The sequence below is a fragment of the Schistocerca serialis genome, chromosome 1, assembly GCF_023864345.2.
Source record: "Schistocerca serialis cubense isolate TAMUIC-IGC-003099 chromosome 1, iqSchSeri2.2, whole genome shotgun sequence".
NCBI lineage: Eukaryota > Metazoa > Arthropoda > Insecta > Orthoptera > Acrididae > Schistocerca > Schistocerca serialis.
In genome coordinates this window covers 988,769,993-988,789,911 of record NC_064638.1, presented here as the reverse complement: position 1 = coordinate 988,789,911, position 19,919 = coordinate 988,769,993, and the positions used below count along the sequence as shown (strand labels likewise).

Below are 19,919 nucleotides of genomic sequence, written 5' to 3'. Positions count from 1 at the left end.
TTTATCAAGAGAGAAGATTGTAATAAACGATGAAGCGCTAAGTGTTTTGCCGTACCGAAATGAGCTGTATGGTGATAAAATCACAATGCAGCAATTGTGCAAATAATTCAGCTAAGAAGTTTTGCTATCAGAAGCTTCGAGCAGGAGATCATTACAAATGGACATTGCTTTGGATGTTTTTCACTGATTAGAAATTTGACCTAAATTGTTTCACTTAAGAACACAGATAAGCGTATTGGTTATCTTCTCTTCGTAGTGTTGTACGACTGTTTGTGAATGAACTTGATAGCGCTCAAATTTCTGTCTTCATAATCTTTGGAGTACTGTGTGAATTCTTCATTGGTTCACAGGTGCCACGTCGGATAATATTTTGAAAGCTGTATAGTATTTCAAGGAGACAGCTGCTTGTCATCTGGTGACATCTGGCTGGAGTGGCTGGCCATATATGGGCTGGCCCGCTAGAAATGCGCAGGCGCCAAGGGGTGTGACTATAACGTCATCGGAAACGAATCGTAGAGCACCACGACATCCAGTGCGCCCCGCCGGGGAAAGGGGCCATGGTCTCTGCACGCGCGACGTGTCAAAAGTGCGGCCGCAAGTCGCATTCAAGTACACGAGTGGGCAGAGTGTTGGCGCCCAGTTTAAGTACGTGGACTCCGATTGCCCGTCTCTGTTGACTCGGATTCGATTGCCTGCGGCCGACTGTGTCTTAGTGCCGCCAATGGTAGTTCCTTTGCCTTGCTAAGTAGAAATCCCGTGTCTCCATTAATCAGGTCGATGCTCAAATGTTTTTCGATTCCTTCTTTAACAATGGAGTGCCAGTACGTGGAGGTGGACGCAAGGACCTTTATCTCTCCGCAGTTCATGCTGTGTCCTGTGGCAAGACAGTGTTTAGCAACAGCAGACTTTTATGCATGACCCAATCCGGTGTGGTGTCTGTGTTTAGTTCAGCTATCTTTAACTGTGCGACAAGTTTGGCCAATGTATGTTGTCCATGTCGGAGAGGGATTTTATGTATTCTTGGTCTCCTTACACGTAGGTTGTCTTTAGCAGAACCCAGCATCGTTTGAACTCGCACTGGAGGGCGGAAGACACATTCTATTTAATGTTTCTCGAACAGCCTGACGATCTTAAAGGACACGCCACCAACGTAGTATAGAAAAACCATCCTCGTGGATTTCTGCGTTCTTCTGGCTATTCAAAATGGCTCTGAGCACTATGCGACTTAACTTCTGAGGTCATCAGTCGCCGAGAACTTAGAACGTTCGACGGGCGTTTCATAGGACGTGGAGGACGCATAAATTGGCCAGGCCGTTCTCCTGATATTACACCCCTAGACCTCTTTCTGTGGGGTACGTTAAAGGAGAATGTGTACCGTGATGTGCCTACAACCCCAGAGGATATAAAACAACGTATTGTGGCAGCCTGCGGCGACATTACACCAGATGTACTGCGGCGTGTACGACATTCACTACGCCAGAGATTGCAATTGTGTGCAGCAAATGATGGCCAGCACATCGAACATCTATTGGCCTGGCATGTCGGGACACACTCTATTCCACTCCGTAATTGAAAACGGTAACCACGTATGTACGTGTACCTCACCCCTCATGGTAATGTACATGTGCGTCAGTGAAAAAGACCAATAAAAAGATGTTAGCATGTGGACGTAATGCGCTGTTCCAGTCTCTTCTGTACCTAAGGTCCATCACCGTTCCCTTTGGATCCCTACGTAATTCGGTGATCTCCGATACACACGATCGAACAGCGGAGGAGTGGTACTCAAGCGTCAACTTTAGGTTACAATATCTCCGGATATAGCTAACATTTTACAATGCAACAAACGGCAGTGATTACGTATTTGTTTGTTTGTTCAGATGTGCTAACAAAACTAACTGGGTTCCATTTAAAAAAACGTAGGTTTGTGTTAAAAAACATACTTCCGTGCATTTTTTTATGGTTTGTATTAACCAATTACACTAGCCCCTCTCCTCACGTTCGGTCTGTCGAATCGATTCGTCAGTATTTGATGTGGTTTACGAAATATATCCAGCGGTAATGTTAGGTGACTCACCCTGTATATTCCAATCTTGATCTATTCCTATAGTGGTATCCGTCTACAGCTGTCTCTAGTACGATGACGGCAGTGACTTGTTGACACATTTCCAGCTGCTCTGTGTAAACACTGAACGACAGTCATGATACAATGGCGATCACTGAATATAAGCACGATGTGTAGCTAGGAGATCCGTTTGGGTGATTATGTGGCATGGGCGCTAGAAAGTGTAACATTAAATTTTTTGCAGAACTATTACTTTAGGAAATATGTTCCCTTCATACACGAATACTGTCTTGATGGGTAAATTGGAAAACATCTCGTCCCTGCAGGATTCATCAGAAGACTGAAAGAAAAAGGAACTTGATCGACCGGGGTGGGGGCAACTCGTTAGAGCGACGTGTTGACGTCAGAGTATGTGGTCACTGGAGATGATGACTATGGCGACATTTAAGGGGAGTTGGAACGCCCTATCCGGACAATGTTAAATTTGGTGATATGGCTTGCCTGTATTTCAGGAACAACTGTAGCCATAGACACGAAATTTTGCAGGACATTAAACTGTATGTTCTGAGTCTAAGTAACTACAATATCTGCGTTTCAGTTCTGCTTTCGGGAATACAATTTTTTAACTACACGGGTAAAATTTTGTATACTTTTTTGTACAGTATCCTAAATAATTTTAATTATACATAACATTATGTTCCTATTTTAGTTCAGTAGACATGGGACATGTATGTTATTAGTCCCTGAAAATTTGAATACTCTACTCGAAGTGGTTTCTGAGATTTAGGGAAATATGCAACGGAAAATGAAAATTTTCAGGAACGGCTTCTTAAGTCTCAAAAGGCTGTAACTCAAGATATGCTTAATTTTTTATTTTCAGTCACTCAGAAGCATCGTGCACCATACTCGATACTGTATATCATCCTCTTGACCTTTTTCCAAGATTTTTCTTCTTTCTAGACTCCCTAGTGGTCAAATGTGCTGCATACTCTGCTTTATCAATGCGAACCTTGTCCATCCGTTCAAGTTCTCTGATGCTCCAGGATTAATTCCCATATACTGTAGTACTTTCACCCTACCAATGTTGCCATCATTGAAAGCAATAACTGCATCACTGACCTCCTACTTTAGTGTCTTCATTCCAACAAAAACATTTTTTGGTAAGCCAGTCCATATAAGATTATTGAAAGACTCATTGTGACTTTGAGTCTGACCATGCAGACACTTTCAGGATTTTCATGGTCCCTTTAAAAAGGTTTTATGATATCCATGACTGCTGCTGGGATGGAATGTTTATGGCTGTATGTTTGAGTACTCGGCATTGCGGTAATTGCTCCATGAATCAGGTCTAGGAGGGCCAAGGTGGTGTACTGGTTTCTCATCGTTTGACAGCCTGTGGAAGACGGTAGCCCTTACTGCCTGCAACGTTTTCAACAAATCCTCAATATTATTTCTGATGGCCATCCCATAATACTGCTGTTGTTCATCAATCTTTTTGTCTGTCAGCCGGCCTCTTACGGTTTTATCAGAAGTTTCTTGTCTCTTAAACTTTGTTTAAGCTTCCTCAACCTGGTGCCCAACCTCACGTAACAAACACATAATGTAGGCTTTATAACACAGCAATAAAACAAAATACTTCCCATGTTGTTTATAAGTGACACACACACACACACACACACACACACACACACACATATATATATATATATATATATATATTAAACACGGTAGCACGAGCAGCACGTACTCACCCTCCTGTTTTCCCTGGGGGCGGTGTGGCAGCGGCGGCGGTCAACAGTGGCTGCAGGTGCCGTAGAGGCAGGTGGCCGGGGGGAGGTTCGCCCGCGGCCGGTGGTGGCGGTGCGGTGCTGGGGCGGCTGCAGGCTGTGGAACTGACGGCCCGCCCCTGCTGACGCCGCGCCCGTGCTGGCCTCGGACGCGTCCTCCTCAGGCGGCGGCGGGGGCGGCAGCGGCGCTGTCTGCGGCAGCGGCGGGGGCGGCGGCAGGTCCACGACGGGCACGAGAGGCGCGACGGCGGCGCTGGCGATCTGCGCGGGCAGCAGAGCGTGCAGCGGCGTCTGGCCCAGCCCCAGGCCCAGCAGCCCGCCGTCCACGTCCTCTGCCGGCCGCACCGGCGTCAACACACTAGCGTTACTGTCTGTGTCAGGTAGACTGTACTACAGTCAGGCTATTTCCTTTGAAAGACTTCAGATTCCACTTAATACTGTACAAAGTTTTATTCTGCTATTGCTATGTCGGTGTTACGACATTGGCAAACACTGGCTACATTTTCGACGCCATGTCAGGGGACAGATATACGAGGCTGATTTGAATGAAAAGCTTAATTATTTATCACCGTGTAAATGACGCGAGATGGGGCGTAAGACAGAGATATAGCCTTCGATCACTATTGTTCAGTCTATTCTAGCAAATATCCGTAGATCTGCAGTCAAGCGGTCTAGGTCGCATAAAAGGCCATACACCAGTAGAAGAATGACTTTATTCATCACAAAGTTTCGGAATGACACATTTCCAACATCAGAAATCCATCTGCAAACATAGCTCAAGGACAAGAGCATTTCTATTTGTGTATGTGACATAAGGTGACAGACTAGACAGGTAGTCATCTCATGTTACATACACAGCTGGTATCGTTCTTGTCCGTGTGCTACCTCTGCACTTAGATTTCTGAAGATGGGTATGATTCCGAAACGTGCTGTGCATGTTCTGTGATCAACAGTCCGCCAGCTTAGCTGGGTGGTAACGTACTCGTCTCCCAGGCAAGTCGACCTGGGTTCGATTGCCAGCGGAGTTGGAGATTTTCTCCACTCGGGGAATGGGTGTTGTGTTATCATCATTTCATTCTCATCACCTGATCGCAAGTCGCCCAATGTGGCGTCGACTGAAATAAGACTTGCACTTGACGCCGAACTTCCCCACATGGGGCCTCCCGGCCGACGATGCCATAAGCTCATTTCATTTTTTGTGATCAATAAAGCCATTCTTGACCTGCTGTACGACTTTATATGCCACCAAGCCAGCTTAACTAAAGATCTACTGATAATTAAATAAAAGTTCAGGACTAGGATTAAAACTCAGGGTGAAACGATATCAAAGATAAAAGTCGCTAATGGCATTGCTGTCCTCCGTCAAAATTAAGAAAAATTACGGTACCCACTGAATGGAGTGCACAATCCAATTAGTACAGAACATCGACTGGGAGCAAATTGAAGGGCGACGAAAGTGGCAGAAATGAGAACAGTGAGAAGCTAAATAAGAGGACTCGTGATCACGAAGTAGACGAAGTTAAGGCTTTTGTGATTTAGGCAGCAAAATAACCCACGACGGATGAGGCAAGTAGGACGTAAGAAGCAGACTAACACTGGCACAAGGGGCATTCCTGGTCAAGAAAGGCTTTAGTTTGAGGAAGTAATTTATGAGAATGTATGTTTGGAGCACAGCATTGTATAGTAGTGAACCATGGGCTGTGGGAAAATCGGAGTAACAGTGAGTAACGTGGGTGTTCAAGACATTGAAATTTCATCCTCCTATTGCTGGGAGACCAGGATGAAATAGACATGAAGTGTTTGAGATGTGGTGTAACAGAAGAATATTGACAAATTACGTAAACTTTTAAGATAAGGAACGAGGAGGTTCTGCGCAGAATCGGCGAAGAAAGTAGCATGTGCGAAAGACTGACAAGAAGAAGGACAGAATGGTAGAACTAATGTTAAGACAGCAGGACATAATTTGCATGATACTAGGAACTGTAGAAGGTAGCAACCGCAAAAAGGAATTGCTGAACAGCAACTCCATCACAAATTGTAATTGTTGTCATTCCCTTACACAGCTGGCGGCCGGTGTGGCCGTGCGGTTCTAGGCACTTCAGTCTGGAACCGCGTGACCGCTACGGTCGAAGGTTCAAATCCTGCCTCGGGCATGGATGTGTGTGATGTCCTTAGGTTAGTTAGGTTTAAGTAGTTCTAAGTTCTAGGGGACTGATGACCTCATATGTTAAGTCCCATAGTGCTCAGAGCCTTTTGAACCTTACACAGCTGATGGTTGTTCATATTCGTTACTGTGAACATATTTTATGTATCACAGGAATGCTGTAGTTGCCATAGTGTCTGTTACTTCCGACGTGCATGCATGATCCGAAGGAACACTGCAGCGCTCTTCTTAACACTACAGGCACTGCAATTTTGTATTCATCCGCCAATATTGGGAAGCGACTTTTACTTAAAATGTTCTCCCTTGTACAGGAATTACGCTTTCCCTTGTATGGGAATTACATAATGTGTGTACGGCTAGGGGTTATGACCCAGGAATGATGACATATGGAGGTTTGAGTCTGGCTGGGAGTAGTTCACAGTTATCCAAAGTGGTTAACGTGACCGCTCATGTGAAGCGGGAAACTCTGAAATACAACGAAATTGACGATTCTGCCAACTTTCTGATCGTCGATATTCGATGTGCAAATTATATAGACTGATATGTAAATCAAATTAATTTGATTTGAAATTAGTGTATTCCTTTATTTTTATAAAAGTTTACAGGATAGTGATTGCCAGCAAATAAAGTACTTGTAGGCATCTTATTTATTGAGAATTATGTTTGGCTGGGCTGGCAGTTTCACAGACAGACAGCAGATCAAAGTGAGTCGAAAGCCACAATTAACTTAACGCAGGGAGGACAGCGTTTGCCGAAGAGTCTTGTGTCTAATGAACAGGATGACGGTTCGCTCGTGACGAGCTGACAAAAAGCGGAAAAAGATAACGTTAAGGCCATCTGGGCGGCCACAGAGAAGTCGTTGGAATTCTGCACAGGGTGACCGCCACTCCCACGTTCCTCAATCGTTTTTCCCCAAAGCGTTTTTCTGTATTGAGGAGGCTGTAAAGTACATTAAAGGTGCTGGATGGCGGGCAACAATGAGACTTGGATGGAGAATGCAGAGAAGCCGGCGCCATTCTGCCGACAGGAGAGCAGTACCTGTGGACACAATGCAGAATCTGTGAAAGTTACGGGTTATTATGGCTCTATGCGCTCAGTAGAACATGGCGGTTCAAAATGGCTCTAAGCATTATAGGACCTTACATTTGAGGCCATCAGTCCTCTAGACTTAGAACCACTTAAACCTAAATACCATAAGTACAGCACACACATCCATGCCCGAAGCAAGATTCGAATCTGCTACCGTAGCAGCAGCGCGGTTCTGGACTGAAGCGCCTAGAACCGCTCAGCCACAGAGGCCGGCGAACAGGGGGACGTCAATCAGCATGATTGCCTTCATTGTAGCTTTGTTTTTTAGAAAGATATGAACAGTGCTATAACTTTTTTAAATGGCACCCTGTATTTTTTATTAGGTAATTCATTTCTTCTCCTAAAGACCTATTAAAAATGTATCACAGTGTACCATTCACTGAAACACAACGTTATTGATTACGTAACCCAACATTGACGTTGACGCTCCCAGCGCTTAATGCATGTACTCGGGGTAATGGAACACATGCACGTGCTGACGTTGACAAAATGGTTCAAAAGGCTCTGAGCACTATGGGACTTAACATCTATGGTCATCAGTCCCCTAGAACTTAGAACTACTTAAATCTAACTAACCTAAGGACATCACACAACACCCAGTCATCACGAGGCAGAGAAAATCCCTGACCCCGCCGGGAATCTGACGTTGAAAAAATGGCTCCGAGCACTATGCTACTTAACTTCTAAGGTTATCAGTCGCCTAGAACTTAGAACTAATTAAACCTAACTAACCTAAGGACATCACACACATCCATGGCCGAGGCAGGATTCGAACCTGCGACCGTAGCGGTCGCTCGGTTCCAGAGTGTAGCGCCCAGAACCGCACGGCCACTCCGTCCGTCATCTGACGTTGACAGAGGACAAATGTAACCATAAGTAGAATGCACACCCGTCATTCCATCAACCATCGTCATTTGAAGAGTTATGTGAGTGGAATGTACACCAACGAAGACAAGGTAGAAATGCTACTCACCTATGGGGAATGTAAGTTAACAGAACAGTAACTGCAATTCTATTTCCGTATGTACGGGTACATTTAGTACAGTAGTTAAGTCCTTTTAAATGCTGTTGTGTAGGGTAGGCATACAGTAAAGGCTGTCCTTCCTACAAACTGCATCGACATAACGTCTCTTTTATTGTTCTTGTTGAAGGTAGGCGAAATGCTACGCAGGCAGCAGAACTGTACAGAGACCGATATCCTGACAAGAACCCATCTTCTCGACGGACGTTTTCTCGTCTTGTTTCGACGCTGCAGAAAACGGGAAGATTCAACCCACGACAACGCAGTCGCCTACCACTCTTACAGACGAATCTGCGAAGTTACTGTTCTCGCTTCTGTTGCTATGAATCCACATGTGAGCACACGACAACTTGAACAAGAGATTGGCTTTCCTAAAACCAATGTACATCATATTCTTACACGTCACCGTTTCCATCCTTACCATGTACACCTACATCAAGAATTGCGTGGGAACGACTTCCAGAATCGTGTCACAGCAGCAAATCCTCGGCAACCCGAACTTCTTCTCCAATGTCCTGTTTACCGATGAATGTTCCTTCTCAAACAAAGGACAGGTAAATACCAGGAACATGCATTATTGGTCCAGCGACAACCCACGTTTCCTTAGACACGTAGAACATTAGCGTCAATGGAGAGTTAACGACTGGTGTGGGATGCTTGGTACTACAATTATTAGCCCTTATTTCATTAATGGTAGTCTAGATGCCAGAGCGTATGCCAGCTTCCTCAGACGAATTCTTCCTCCTCTTCTGGATGAAGTACCGCTAAGAACCAGAATGCTTATGTAGTATCAACACGATGGATGTCCAGCACATAATGCCTTGCGTTCACGTCGTGTTCTGAACCGAGGTATCCAGCCAGACGGACTGGTCGAAGAAGAACAGGTTCTTGTCCTGCTAGGTCTCCTGATTTAAATCCTCTGCTTTTTTTTCTTTGGGGGTGCATTAAAGACGTTGTCTATCACGATATTCCAATATCTCCAGAGGACATGAATGAAAGTATCGTGCTTGCTTGTAATTCTCTGCCGGCCTTTGTGGCCGTGCGGTTCTAGGCGCGCCAGTCTGGAACCGCGGGACCTCTACGGTCGCACGTTCGAATCCTGCCTCGGGCATGGATGTGTGTGATGTCGTTAGGTTAGTTAGGTTTAATTAGTTCTCAGTTCTAGGGGACTGATGACGTCGGAAGTTAAGTCCCATAGTGCTCAGAGCCATTCTTTTGTAATTCTCTTCAGCAGGCAACACTGGAAGCAGTAAATAATTCTTTCATTCAACGAGTGCCCCAGTGTATCGGTATCCAGGGTCACTACTATGAGCACATTTGAATGCTCTGCTCCTGGGCAGTAGTACAGGAGAGGCAAAGTCCATTTTGTGTTATGTTTTTGCTTGGTTTTCATTTGTTTTCTGACAACTCCAGCAAGTGGACGAGTTTGTGATGCCGGGCTGAAAGTCAATGCTGTGTTATGTAATTAATAAAGTGGTGTTTCAGTAAACTGTACACTGTGAAACATTTTTGAGTAGGTCTTTAGTAGAGGAAATGAATTACCGACTAGAAAATACAACGTGCCATTTAAAAAAGTCATAGCGCTGTTCACATCTTTGTAAAAACACAAAGCTAGAACGAAGGCGATCATACTTATTGATGTCCCCTGACGGCTAAAGAACATTTGATTGAAAAATTTTGTAATTTGCATCTGGACAAAGTTATTTATGGTGGATAAGATAAATGGGAAACCGCACACACACACACACACACACACACACACACACACACACACACACACACACACATATATATATATATATATATATATATATATATATATATATATATATATATATATATATATAGCAAAAACAAGTTTCTTTCTTTATCTGTAGGCCTGTGAGGGTAAAAATTTTGCAATTTCTTTGGCTAACCTGATCTGACGCTATAGTTTTAGAAAATTACTGAGAACTGACACTTGTCATTGGATGACTGGTCGTGAGAGGCTAGGACTGACTCTAGAAGAAGAAGTGAATTTCACAAGGGGAGACAGGAGGAACTAAGAAAGAAACTCTGTCCACTGCTAATGAGAGAATACTGGGATTTTAGCTCACAGGATTTGGTGTGAGAAGTACTCATTTCAATTTGCAACTCCAATTGGAGCATGATGTAAAGTTTGAATCACGTAGCTTTTCGGGATACACAGGCAATGTAACTGATACAGAGGCTGCTGATAGCAGCGCTGGCGGACAACACAACGAAGCTGTAAAGAGATTGACAGTATCTGCAGTTGGCTCCGGCGTGTGTATGTCACAATGTAATCAATAAACCTTGGAATGATTAGCAGTAGGAGGAAGGCACCTTTCGTGCACGTATTATTTGGAGAACTCAAATTTTGGCAGTCATATTTCAATGCAAGTACTGCACTCGTCTTTTGTGACGATGATGATGATGTTTGGTTTGTGGAGCGCTCAACTGCGTGGTCATCAGTGCTCGCGTAAATTCCCAGTTTCTTCACAGTCCAATTTTTACACCGTCCAATCTAGCCACAGTCACGAATGGTGATGAGGAAGAGGAGGAGGAGGAGGAGGAGGACAACACAAACACCCATCCCCGGGCAGAGAAAATCCCCAACCCGGTCGGGAATCGAACTTGGAATCCCGTGATCCAGAGGCAGCAACGTCAGCCACTCGACCACGAGCTGCGGACGCCTTGGGTGACGATTTATAATAAACAATAGAACATAAGTACCTCAACTGATCACAAAATTAAATTACAGTGTCACCATTCCATCGCCCTTTTGAAATCTGTAGGATTTTTCGATATATACTGTTCATCTGTAAAGGGGGTGCTAATAGGACGATAGTGCGACAAACTCTAGAGTACTTCTGCATTCTTTGGGATCCGTACCAGGTCGGATTAAAGGAAAACTTCGAAGTAATTCAGAGGTGGGTTGCTACATTTGTTACCGATCGGTTCTAACAACATGCAAGTGTCACGGAGGTGCTTTGGGAACTGAAGTGGGAATCCTTGGAGAGAAGGGGAAGTTCTTTTCAGGGAATATTACTGACCAAATTTAGAGAACCAGCCACAGCGGCTGGCTCTTGTTTTCAATACCTTACCAGTTGAAGATATCATCATCTTTTTTTCTACACTACTTCTATACTTCATGTTCTTTACCATATCCATTTCATCCTTAGAAATCCTTGAATTTTTATTCTTGAATTTTCAACTGAAATACAAAATTTCACAACTCTTTGTGCAAATGAATTCATTCAATGTTCTAATGAATAGATGTTCGTTCATTCAGTATTCTAATGATGTCTTGTGACAGCCAGAGCGAGAGCACCAGCAGCAGCGAGTACTGTTTGTATAAAGCGTTTATTTTGCATTTTGTTTACGACCTTCCACTAAGGAAGGGATTCTATTTGTGTTTATCTGCTCTGCATAGTAACTAACAGTTCTTGATAAAACTTTACGTAGTTTTCGTGTTAGATTTCTTAGTGTTTTCTTGATCGTTTAGAACAGAAAGCGCCCTAAAACCGTCTTTTGTTTGTTTCGCGGCCGTTAGCCACTAGTCACTTGAATCAGCAGTTGTCTTGTGACAACCAGAGCGAGAGCACCAGCAGCAGCGAGTACTGTTTGTATAAAACGTTTTTGTACTTATTTGCTGCGCTTAGCTTTTAAATAGTTTTTCTGGGAAAACCTAGCGTAGTTTTCGCGTCTCGTATTTCAGTGAGTGTTTCTTGATTATCAGAGTAGCCCATCAGAAGATTATCTTGGGAATTTGTCACCGTATAGAGTAGGGTAAACATAGTCATGTGTAGGGACTGTGGTTGTTGTGAGCGGACGCAAGGAGAATTGGCCACTCTTCGGGGGCAGGTGGAGGCTTTGTCTGTTAGGCTCATCGAGATCGGGGCGCAGGCGTCGGCTTGTAGTGGCGTTGGGGCAACTGTGGTGAGACCTATGCCTACTTCGGTGGCCTTGGAATCACATGGAACCCCTGATGTCGCTGCGTCTTCCGGCAGTGAGTATCTTACCGGTCAGCCATCACTCCAGGGTGAATGGCGGACAGTGGTGGGCTCGCGCGTGCCTGGCCGAAAGGCGAAGGTGGGATCTGGCCACGTGGCAGCTGCCTTACCCTTTTCCAACAGGTACGGGGTGCTTCCTAGTGGTGATGACATCGTTTCCGAGCCACCACAGGATGCCTCGCCTGTTGGGCCAGTGGCCGATTCTCCGGCAAGGTCCCGACAGTCACAGAGGGCGGGCCTATTAGTTATAGGGAGCTCCAACGTTAGGCGGGTTATGGAGCCCCTCAGGAAAATAGCGGGTAGGTCGGGGAAGAATGCCAATGTGCACTCGGTGTGCTTGCCGGGGGGTCTCGTCCGTAATGTGGAGGAGGCCCTTCCGGCAGCTATTGAACGCACTGGGTGTGACCGGCTGCAGATAGTAGCACATGTCGGAACGAATGACGCCTGCCGCTTGGGTTCTGAGGCCATCCTTGGTTCCTTCCGGCGGCTGGCTGATTTGGTGAAGACAACCAGCATCGCACGCGGAGTGCAAGCTGAGCTTAATATCTGCAGCATAGTGCCCAGAGTCGATCGCGGTCCTCTGGTTTGGAGCCGTGTGGAGGGTCTAAACCAGAGGCTCAGACGACTCTGCGACTATAATGGTTGCAAATTCATCGACCTCCGTTATTGGGTGGAGAACTGTAGGGCCCCCCTAGACAGGTCAGGCGTGCACTACACACCGGAAGCAGCTACTAGGGTAGCAGAGTACGTGTGGCGTGCACACGGGGGTTTTTTAGGTTAGAGGGACCCCCCCTTGGGCGAAACGATAAAATACCTGACGGCTTACCAGAGAGGACATTATCATCGTTGATAAAGAACGTCCGTCCTCAGAGACCAAAAACAGGAAAAGTTAACGTAATATTGGTAAACTGCAGGAGTATCCAGGGCAAGGTTCCTGAATTAGTATCTCTTATTGAAGGAAATAGTGCGCATATAGTATTAGAAACGGAAAGTTGGTTAAAACCGGAAGTGAACAGTAACGAAATCCTAGACACAGAATGGAATATATACCGCAAGGATAGGATAAACGCCAATGGTGGAGGAGTATTTATAGCAGTAAAGAATTCAATAATATCCAGTGAAGTTATTAGCGAATGCGAATGTGAAATAATCTGGGTTAAGTTAAGTATCAAAGGTGGGTCAGATATGATAGTCGGATGCTTCTATAGACCACCTGCATCAGCAACCGTAGTAGTTGAGCGCCTCGGAGAGAACCTGCAGAACGTCGTGAAGAAGTTTCGTGATCATACTATTGTAATAGGGGGAGACTTCAATCTACCAGGTACAGAATGGGATAGTCACACAATCAGAACTGGAGCCAGGGACAGAGACTCTTGTGACATTATCCTGACTGCCTTGTCCGAGAATTACTTCGAGCAGATAGTTAGAGAACCAACTCGTGAAGCTAACGTTTTAGACCTCATAGCAACAAATAGACCGGAACTTTTCGACTCCGTGAATGTAGAAGAGGGTATCAGTGATCATAAGTCAGTGGTTGCATCAATGACTACAAGTGTAATAAGAAATGCCAAGAAAGGAAGGAAAATATATTTGCTTAACAAGAGTGATAGGGCACAAATCGCAGAATATCTGAGTGACCACCATCAAACGTTCATTTCTGAGGAAGAGGATGTGGAACAAAAATGGAAAAAATTCAGAAACATCGTCCAGTACGCCTTAGATAAGTTCGTACCGACTAAGGTCCAAAGCGAGGGGAAAGATCCACCGTGGTATAACAATCATGTACGAAAGGTACTACGGAAACAAAGAAAGCTTCATCATAGGTTTAAGAGTAGTCGAATCATAGCTGATAAGGAAAAGCTGAACGAAGCGAAAAAGAGCGTAAAGAGAGCAATGAGAGAAGCATTCAACGAATTCGAACATAAAACATTGGCAAACAATCTAAACAAGAACCCTAAAAAGTTTTGGTCATATGTAAAATCGGTAAGCGGATCTAAATCCCCTATTCAGTCACTCGTTGACCACGATGGCACCGAAACAGAGGACGACCGAAGAAACGCAGAAATACTGAATTCAGTGTTCCGAAACTGTTTCACTGCGGAAAATCGTAACACGGTCCCTGACTTCAGCCGTCGCACGGACGCCAAAATGGAAAATATTGAAATAAACGATATCGGAATTGAAAAACAACTGCTATCACTTAGTAGCGGAAAAGCATCCGGACCAGACGAGATACCCTTAAGATTCTACAGTGATTATGCTAAAGAACTTGCCCCCTTTCTATCAGCAATTTATCGTAGATCGCTGGAAGAACGTAAAGTACCTAGCGACTGGAAGAAAGCGCAGGTCGTTCCCATTTTCAAGAAGGGTCATAAATCAGATGCGAATAATTATAGGCCTATTTCGCTTACGTCAATCTGTTGTAGAATAATGGAACATGTTTTGTGTTCTCGTATTATGACGTTCTTAGATAATACAAATCTCCTTCATCATAACCAACATGGATTCCGCAAACAGAGATCATGTGAAACTCAGCTCGCCCTATTTGCCCAAGAAATTCACAGTGCCGTAGACACTGGCGAGCAGATTGATGCCGTATTCCTGGACTTCAGGAAGGCATTTGTTACGGTTCCGCACTTACGTTTAGTGAAAAAAATACGAGCTTACGGAATATCGGACCAGGTTTGTGATTGGATTCAGGATTTCCTAGAAGAAAGAACACAACATGTCATTCTTAACGGTTCAAAATCTGCAGATGTAGAGGTAATTTCGGGAGTACCGCAGGGAAGCGTGATAGGACTTTTATTGTTTACAATATACATAAATGACTTAGTTGACAACATCGGTAGCTCCGTGAGGCTATTTGCAGATGACACGGTTGTCTACAAGAAAGTAGCAACATCAGAAGACTCGTACGTACTCCAGGAGGACCTGCAGAGGATTAATACATGGTGCGACAGCTGGCAGCTTTCCCTAAACGTAGATAAATGTAATATAATGCGCATACATAGGGGCAGAAATCCATTCCAGTACGATTATGCCATAGGTGGTAAATCATTGGAAGCGGTAACGACCGTAAAATACTTAGGAGTTACTATCCGGAGCGATCTGAAGTGGAATGATCACATAAAACAAATAGTGGGAAAAGCAGGCGCCAGGTTGAGATTCATAGGAAGAATTCTAAGAAAATGTGACTCATCGACGAAAGAAGTAGCTTACAAAACGCTTGTTCGTCCGATTCTTGAGTATTGCTCATCAGTATGGGACCCTTACCAGGTTGGATTAATATAAGAGATAGACATGATCCAGCGAAAAGCAGCGCGATTCGTCATGGGGACATTTAGTCAGCGCGAGAGCGTTACGGAGATGCTGAACAAGCTCCAGTGGCGGACACTTCAAGAAAGGCGTTACGCAATACGGAGAGGTTTATTATCGAAATTACGAGAGAGCACATTCCGGGAAGAGATGGGCAACATATTACTACCGCCCACATATATCTCGCGTAATGATCACAACGAAAAGATCCGAGAAATTAGAGCAAATACGGAGACTTACAAGCAGTCGTTCTTCCCACGCACAATTCGTGAATGGAACAGGGAAGGGGGGATCAGATAGTGGTACAATAAGTACCCTCCGCCACACACCGTAAGGTGGCTCGCGGAGTATAGATGTAGATGTAGATGTAGATAGATGTTCGTTTATAATGCTGTCATTTCTGATTCTCACAAATCTACTGCAACCGTTCAGCACTGCTCCCTGAATCCTACTGGCTTATTTACTTACGACCTATGACTCATTCTAATGAAATTGTGTGACGGAGCTTTTGTCAGACGAAGATCTATTCGCCTCGGTTTTAGTGTCAGACAGTTTAAGAATCTATTTAGAGCCCCACCTAGTCTTTCGTCTTTATTCTTATTGTGTGCGTTTTTAATGTCACATCTTGCATCATGTTTGGCATCTTTATTTTCAATTTGTCCTGTTGATACGTTGACGTTAAAATAACACTGCATTGCAATACCTTAAATTCTTGACTTCCTCCTACGGGTAAGACATGTGTCAAAATGATCGGAACTTACCCTACAAACTTACTTGGCTCTTTCGTTGCAAATTTAAATTTTTTTAATTCGGTATTTAAATCGATGACGAAGATAGTACCTTCGCCCAAGCTTGCCGTTCCAATGTATTTGGTGAAAAGCATACTAGACAGAAATAATTGCTCCTGCTTCCTGCAACTTGGAATGTGCTCTAAAGGAATCTGTTGAGATTCGACTATCTGATAATAATATTAATACGGATAAGGGTTTCCCTTTAAGTAAGATCAGATTTTATCTGATATTAAACAACAACGGTCTTCATTTCGACCAGCAGAGTCTTTCAATTAGTGTTCCACTAGCGATACATTGTTTTGCCTATTTCTTCACGCCATTGTTCTACTACGAAGGCTATTCGGAAGGTAGGGTCAGATCGAGAGCGAAATTTAAAGTACAGTAAAAATCCGATGAAGCTGTGCATATACAGGGTGAGTCACCTAACGATACCGCTGGATATATTTCGTAAACCACATAAAACTGACGAACCGATTCCACAGACCAAACGTGAGGAGAGGGGCTAGTGTAATTGTTTAATACAAACCATACAAAAATGCACGGAGGTATGTTTTTTATCACAAACCTAGGGTTTTTTTAATGGAACCACGTTAGTTTTGGTAGCACATCTGAACATATAAACAAATACATCAGTGCCGTTGGTTGCATTGTAAAATGTTAATTGCATCCGGTGATATTGTAACCTAAAGTTGACGCTTGAAACCTCCGACGTTCAGTTGCGTGTTGTAACAAACATGGGCCACGGTCGGCGAGCAGCATCTGCAGGGACATGTTTACGATGACGACCGTGTTTACGAGTGTGGCTGTAGTGCACTGTTGTGGTTTGGTCTAGCTGTCGCAGTGTCCGCATGTAGCGCATGCTGCTATTGTTATTCTGCATTCGTCTCCGCACGCAGACCGACTGTAGTACACCGTGTCACCAGACGTCTGTGATAGTGTAGTGTTATAGGAACTGTGACCATGGTGTATCCGAACTCTGAAAAGGCGGAGATGATACTCATCTATGGCGAGTGTCGACGAAATGCAGCTGAAGCCTGCAGGGTGTATGCAGAACGGTACCCGGACAGAGAGCATCCGACATGCCGCACATTGCAAAACATCTACCGCCAACTGTATGCAACAGGTATGGTCGTAGCACGCAAACGGGTCCGTAACAGGCCCGTCACAGGAGAAGCGGGTGCAGTTGGTGTGTTAGCTGCTGTTGCCATGAACCCACACATGAGTAGAAGGGACATTGCGAGAGGCGGTGGACTGAGTCAAAGTAGTGTCATGCGCATACTGCATCGTCACCGCTTTCACCCGTTTCATGTGTCGCTACATCAGCAATTACATGGTGATGACTTTAATCATCGAGTGCAATTCTGTCAATGGGCATTAACAGAGAATGCGTTGCAGTTCTACCTGTTTACCGATGAAGCGGGTTTCACAAACCACGGGCAGTTAATCTACGGAACATGCATTACTTGTCCGTGTACAATCCTCGCTGGCTCAGACAGGTAGAGCGACAGCGACCGTGGACTGTAAATGTATGGTGCGGAATCATTGGCGACCACCTCATTGGTCCTTACTTCATTGCAGGGGCCCAAACAGCTGCAACATACATCGCGTTTCTACATAATGATCTGCCAACGTTGCTCGAAAATGTCCCACTGGAAACGCGTCGACGTATGTGGTATCAGCATGATGGTGCACCTGCACATTCCGCAATTAACACTAGGCTGACCCTTGACAGGATGTTCGACGGGCGTTTCATAGGACTTGGAGAACGCATAAATTGGCCAGCCCGTTCTCCAGATCTTAAACCTCTGGACTTCTTTCTGTGAGGTACGTTAAAGGAGAATGTGTACCGTGATGTGCCTACAACCCCAGAGGATATGAAACAACGTATTGTGGCAGATTGCGGCGACATTACACCAGATGTACTGCGGCGTGTACGACATTCATTACGCCGGAGATTACAATTGTGTGCAGCAAATGATGGCCACCACATTGAACATCTATTGGCCTGACATGTAGGGACACACTCTATTCCACTCCATAATTGAAAACGGTAACCACGTGTGTACGTGTACCTCACCCCTCATTGTAATGTACATGTGCGTCAGTGAAAAAGACCAATAAAAAGGTGTTATCATGTGGACGTAATGCGCTGTTCCAGTCTCTTCTGTACCTAAGGTCCATCACCGTTCGCTTTGGATCCCTACGTAATTCGGTGCTCTCCGATACACACGATCGAACAGCGGAGGAGTGGTACTCAAGCGTCAACTTTAGGTTACAACATCTCCGGATGTAATTAACATTTTACAATGCAACAAACGGCACTGATTACGTATTTGTTTATATGTTCAGATGTGCTAACAAAACTAACGGGGTTCCATTTAAAGAAACGTAGGTTTGTGTTTAGAAAACACACTTCCGTGCATTTTTTTATGGTTTGTATTAACCAATTACACTAGCTCCTCTCCTCACGTTCGGTCTGTGGAATCGATTTGTCAGTATTTGATGTGGTTTACGAAATATATCCAGCGGTAATGTTAGGTGACTTACCCTGTGTATGTTGGACAGTGTCTCTAGAATGCCTGTCGAACGCGTCACGTCGCTCTTTTCAGCTCTGAGCCCACAACGACCACGTTAAGATGCCTAGAGCAATAGTGCCCCCCTCTAATTATGAGTGCCCGACTTCTTGCAACCCTACATAATGTAACTGTCTTGTAGTTCTTTCTTCATGACTGTTCTTGGGCCCACACTGGACAGGTAATAAGGACACTCCTGCAGTGTTTTCGGTGGCAAGTGTTTGGTCACCCACTATACAACCAGGACTCAGCTCGCTCTGATTTTTCTTTTCACATGAACCGCTGGCTATGAAGTATCATTTTGGCATACACAACAGCTGCAAATCGGAGTAGAGAATTGTCAAAAAGCACATGCTGCTTCCTTCTATGACAGTGGTACTGGAATAATGGTATAATGCTACTACAAATATCTCAGTCGGATGGACGACTATTTAGAGAAAAGGCTGGAAGATGTAAATAACTTTTGGAAATAAATCATTTTTTATTTTCCCTGTGGTTTCCATTTCGCGACCGATCATATGTTACTTTCCGAGCAGTCCTCGTTGTTCTCTTACACCGGAGATCAGCACCACTGCTGCTTGGAGCGCGCACTGGGCCGGCACAGAGTAGAAGGAGCTACTGATTCTGTCGGAAACTCAGTTCCGACGAGATTGTGCGTCAGCATACTTACCTGAAGATGGTGACCAGTTGGTCCGTTGAAACGTTGTGTCAAGATATTAACATTATCTGAGTAAAGTGAAATCGGGTTTGACAAGATGTCTGAATCAAGTGAGATAAACCGTCACTCCAAAAACTTTCGATACTGGATGGATGAAAATAAAAGTTCGGTTGGTTGTTTTAAGTCTTCAAATGTTCTGCTTAGTTCCCCTCCCTCCCCACCAGCCCAAATTGTCCGCCTGCTTAGTTGAATGGTAACGTGTTTGCCTTCCATGCAGCGGGTCCGGGTTCGATCCCCGGCCGGATTGGAGATTTTCTCCGTTAGTGGACTGGGTGTTGTGTTGTCCTCACCATCATTTAATATTCATCACCGGCACGCGAGTCTCCCAATGTGGCGTCGACTCCAATAAGACTTGCTCTCGGCAGCCGAACTTCCCCGGATGGAGC

The 19,919-nt window shown here is 44.7% G+C and overlaps 1 protein-coding gene across 1 annotated transcript in view; it reads right to left on the bottom strand.

Annotated features, from left to right (window-relative positions):
• LOC126454081 (discoidin domain-containing receptor tyrosine kinase B-like) overlaps nucleotides 1-19,919 on the bottom strand; it is a 425,916-nt gene that overhangs the window by 39,332 nt on the left and 366,665 nt on the right. The window contains exon 12 of the mRNA XM_050091131.1: nucleotides 3,814-4,181. Coding sequence (XP_049947088.1) covers nucleotides 3,814-4,181 — 368 coding nt within the window. The remainder of the gene's footprint in view (nucleotides 1-3,813; nucleotides 4,182-19,919) is intronic.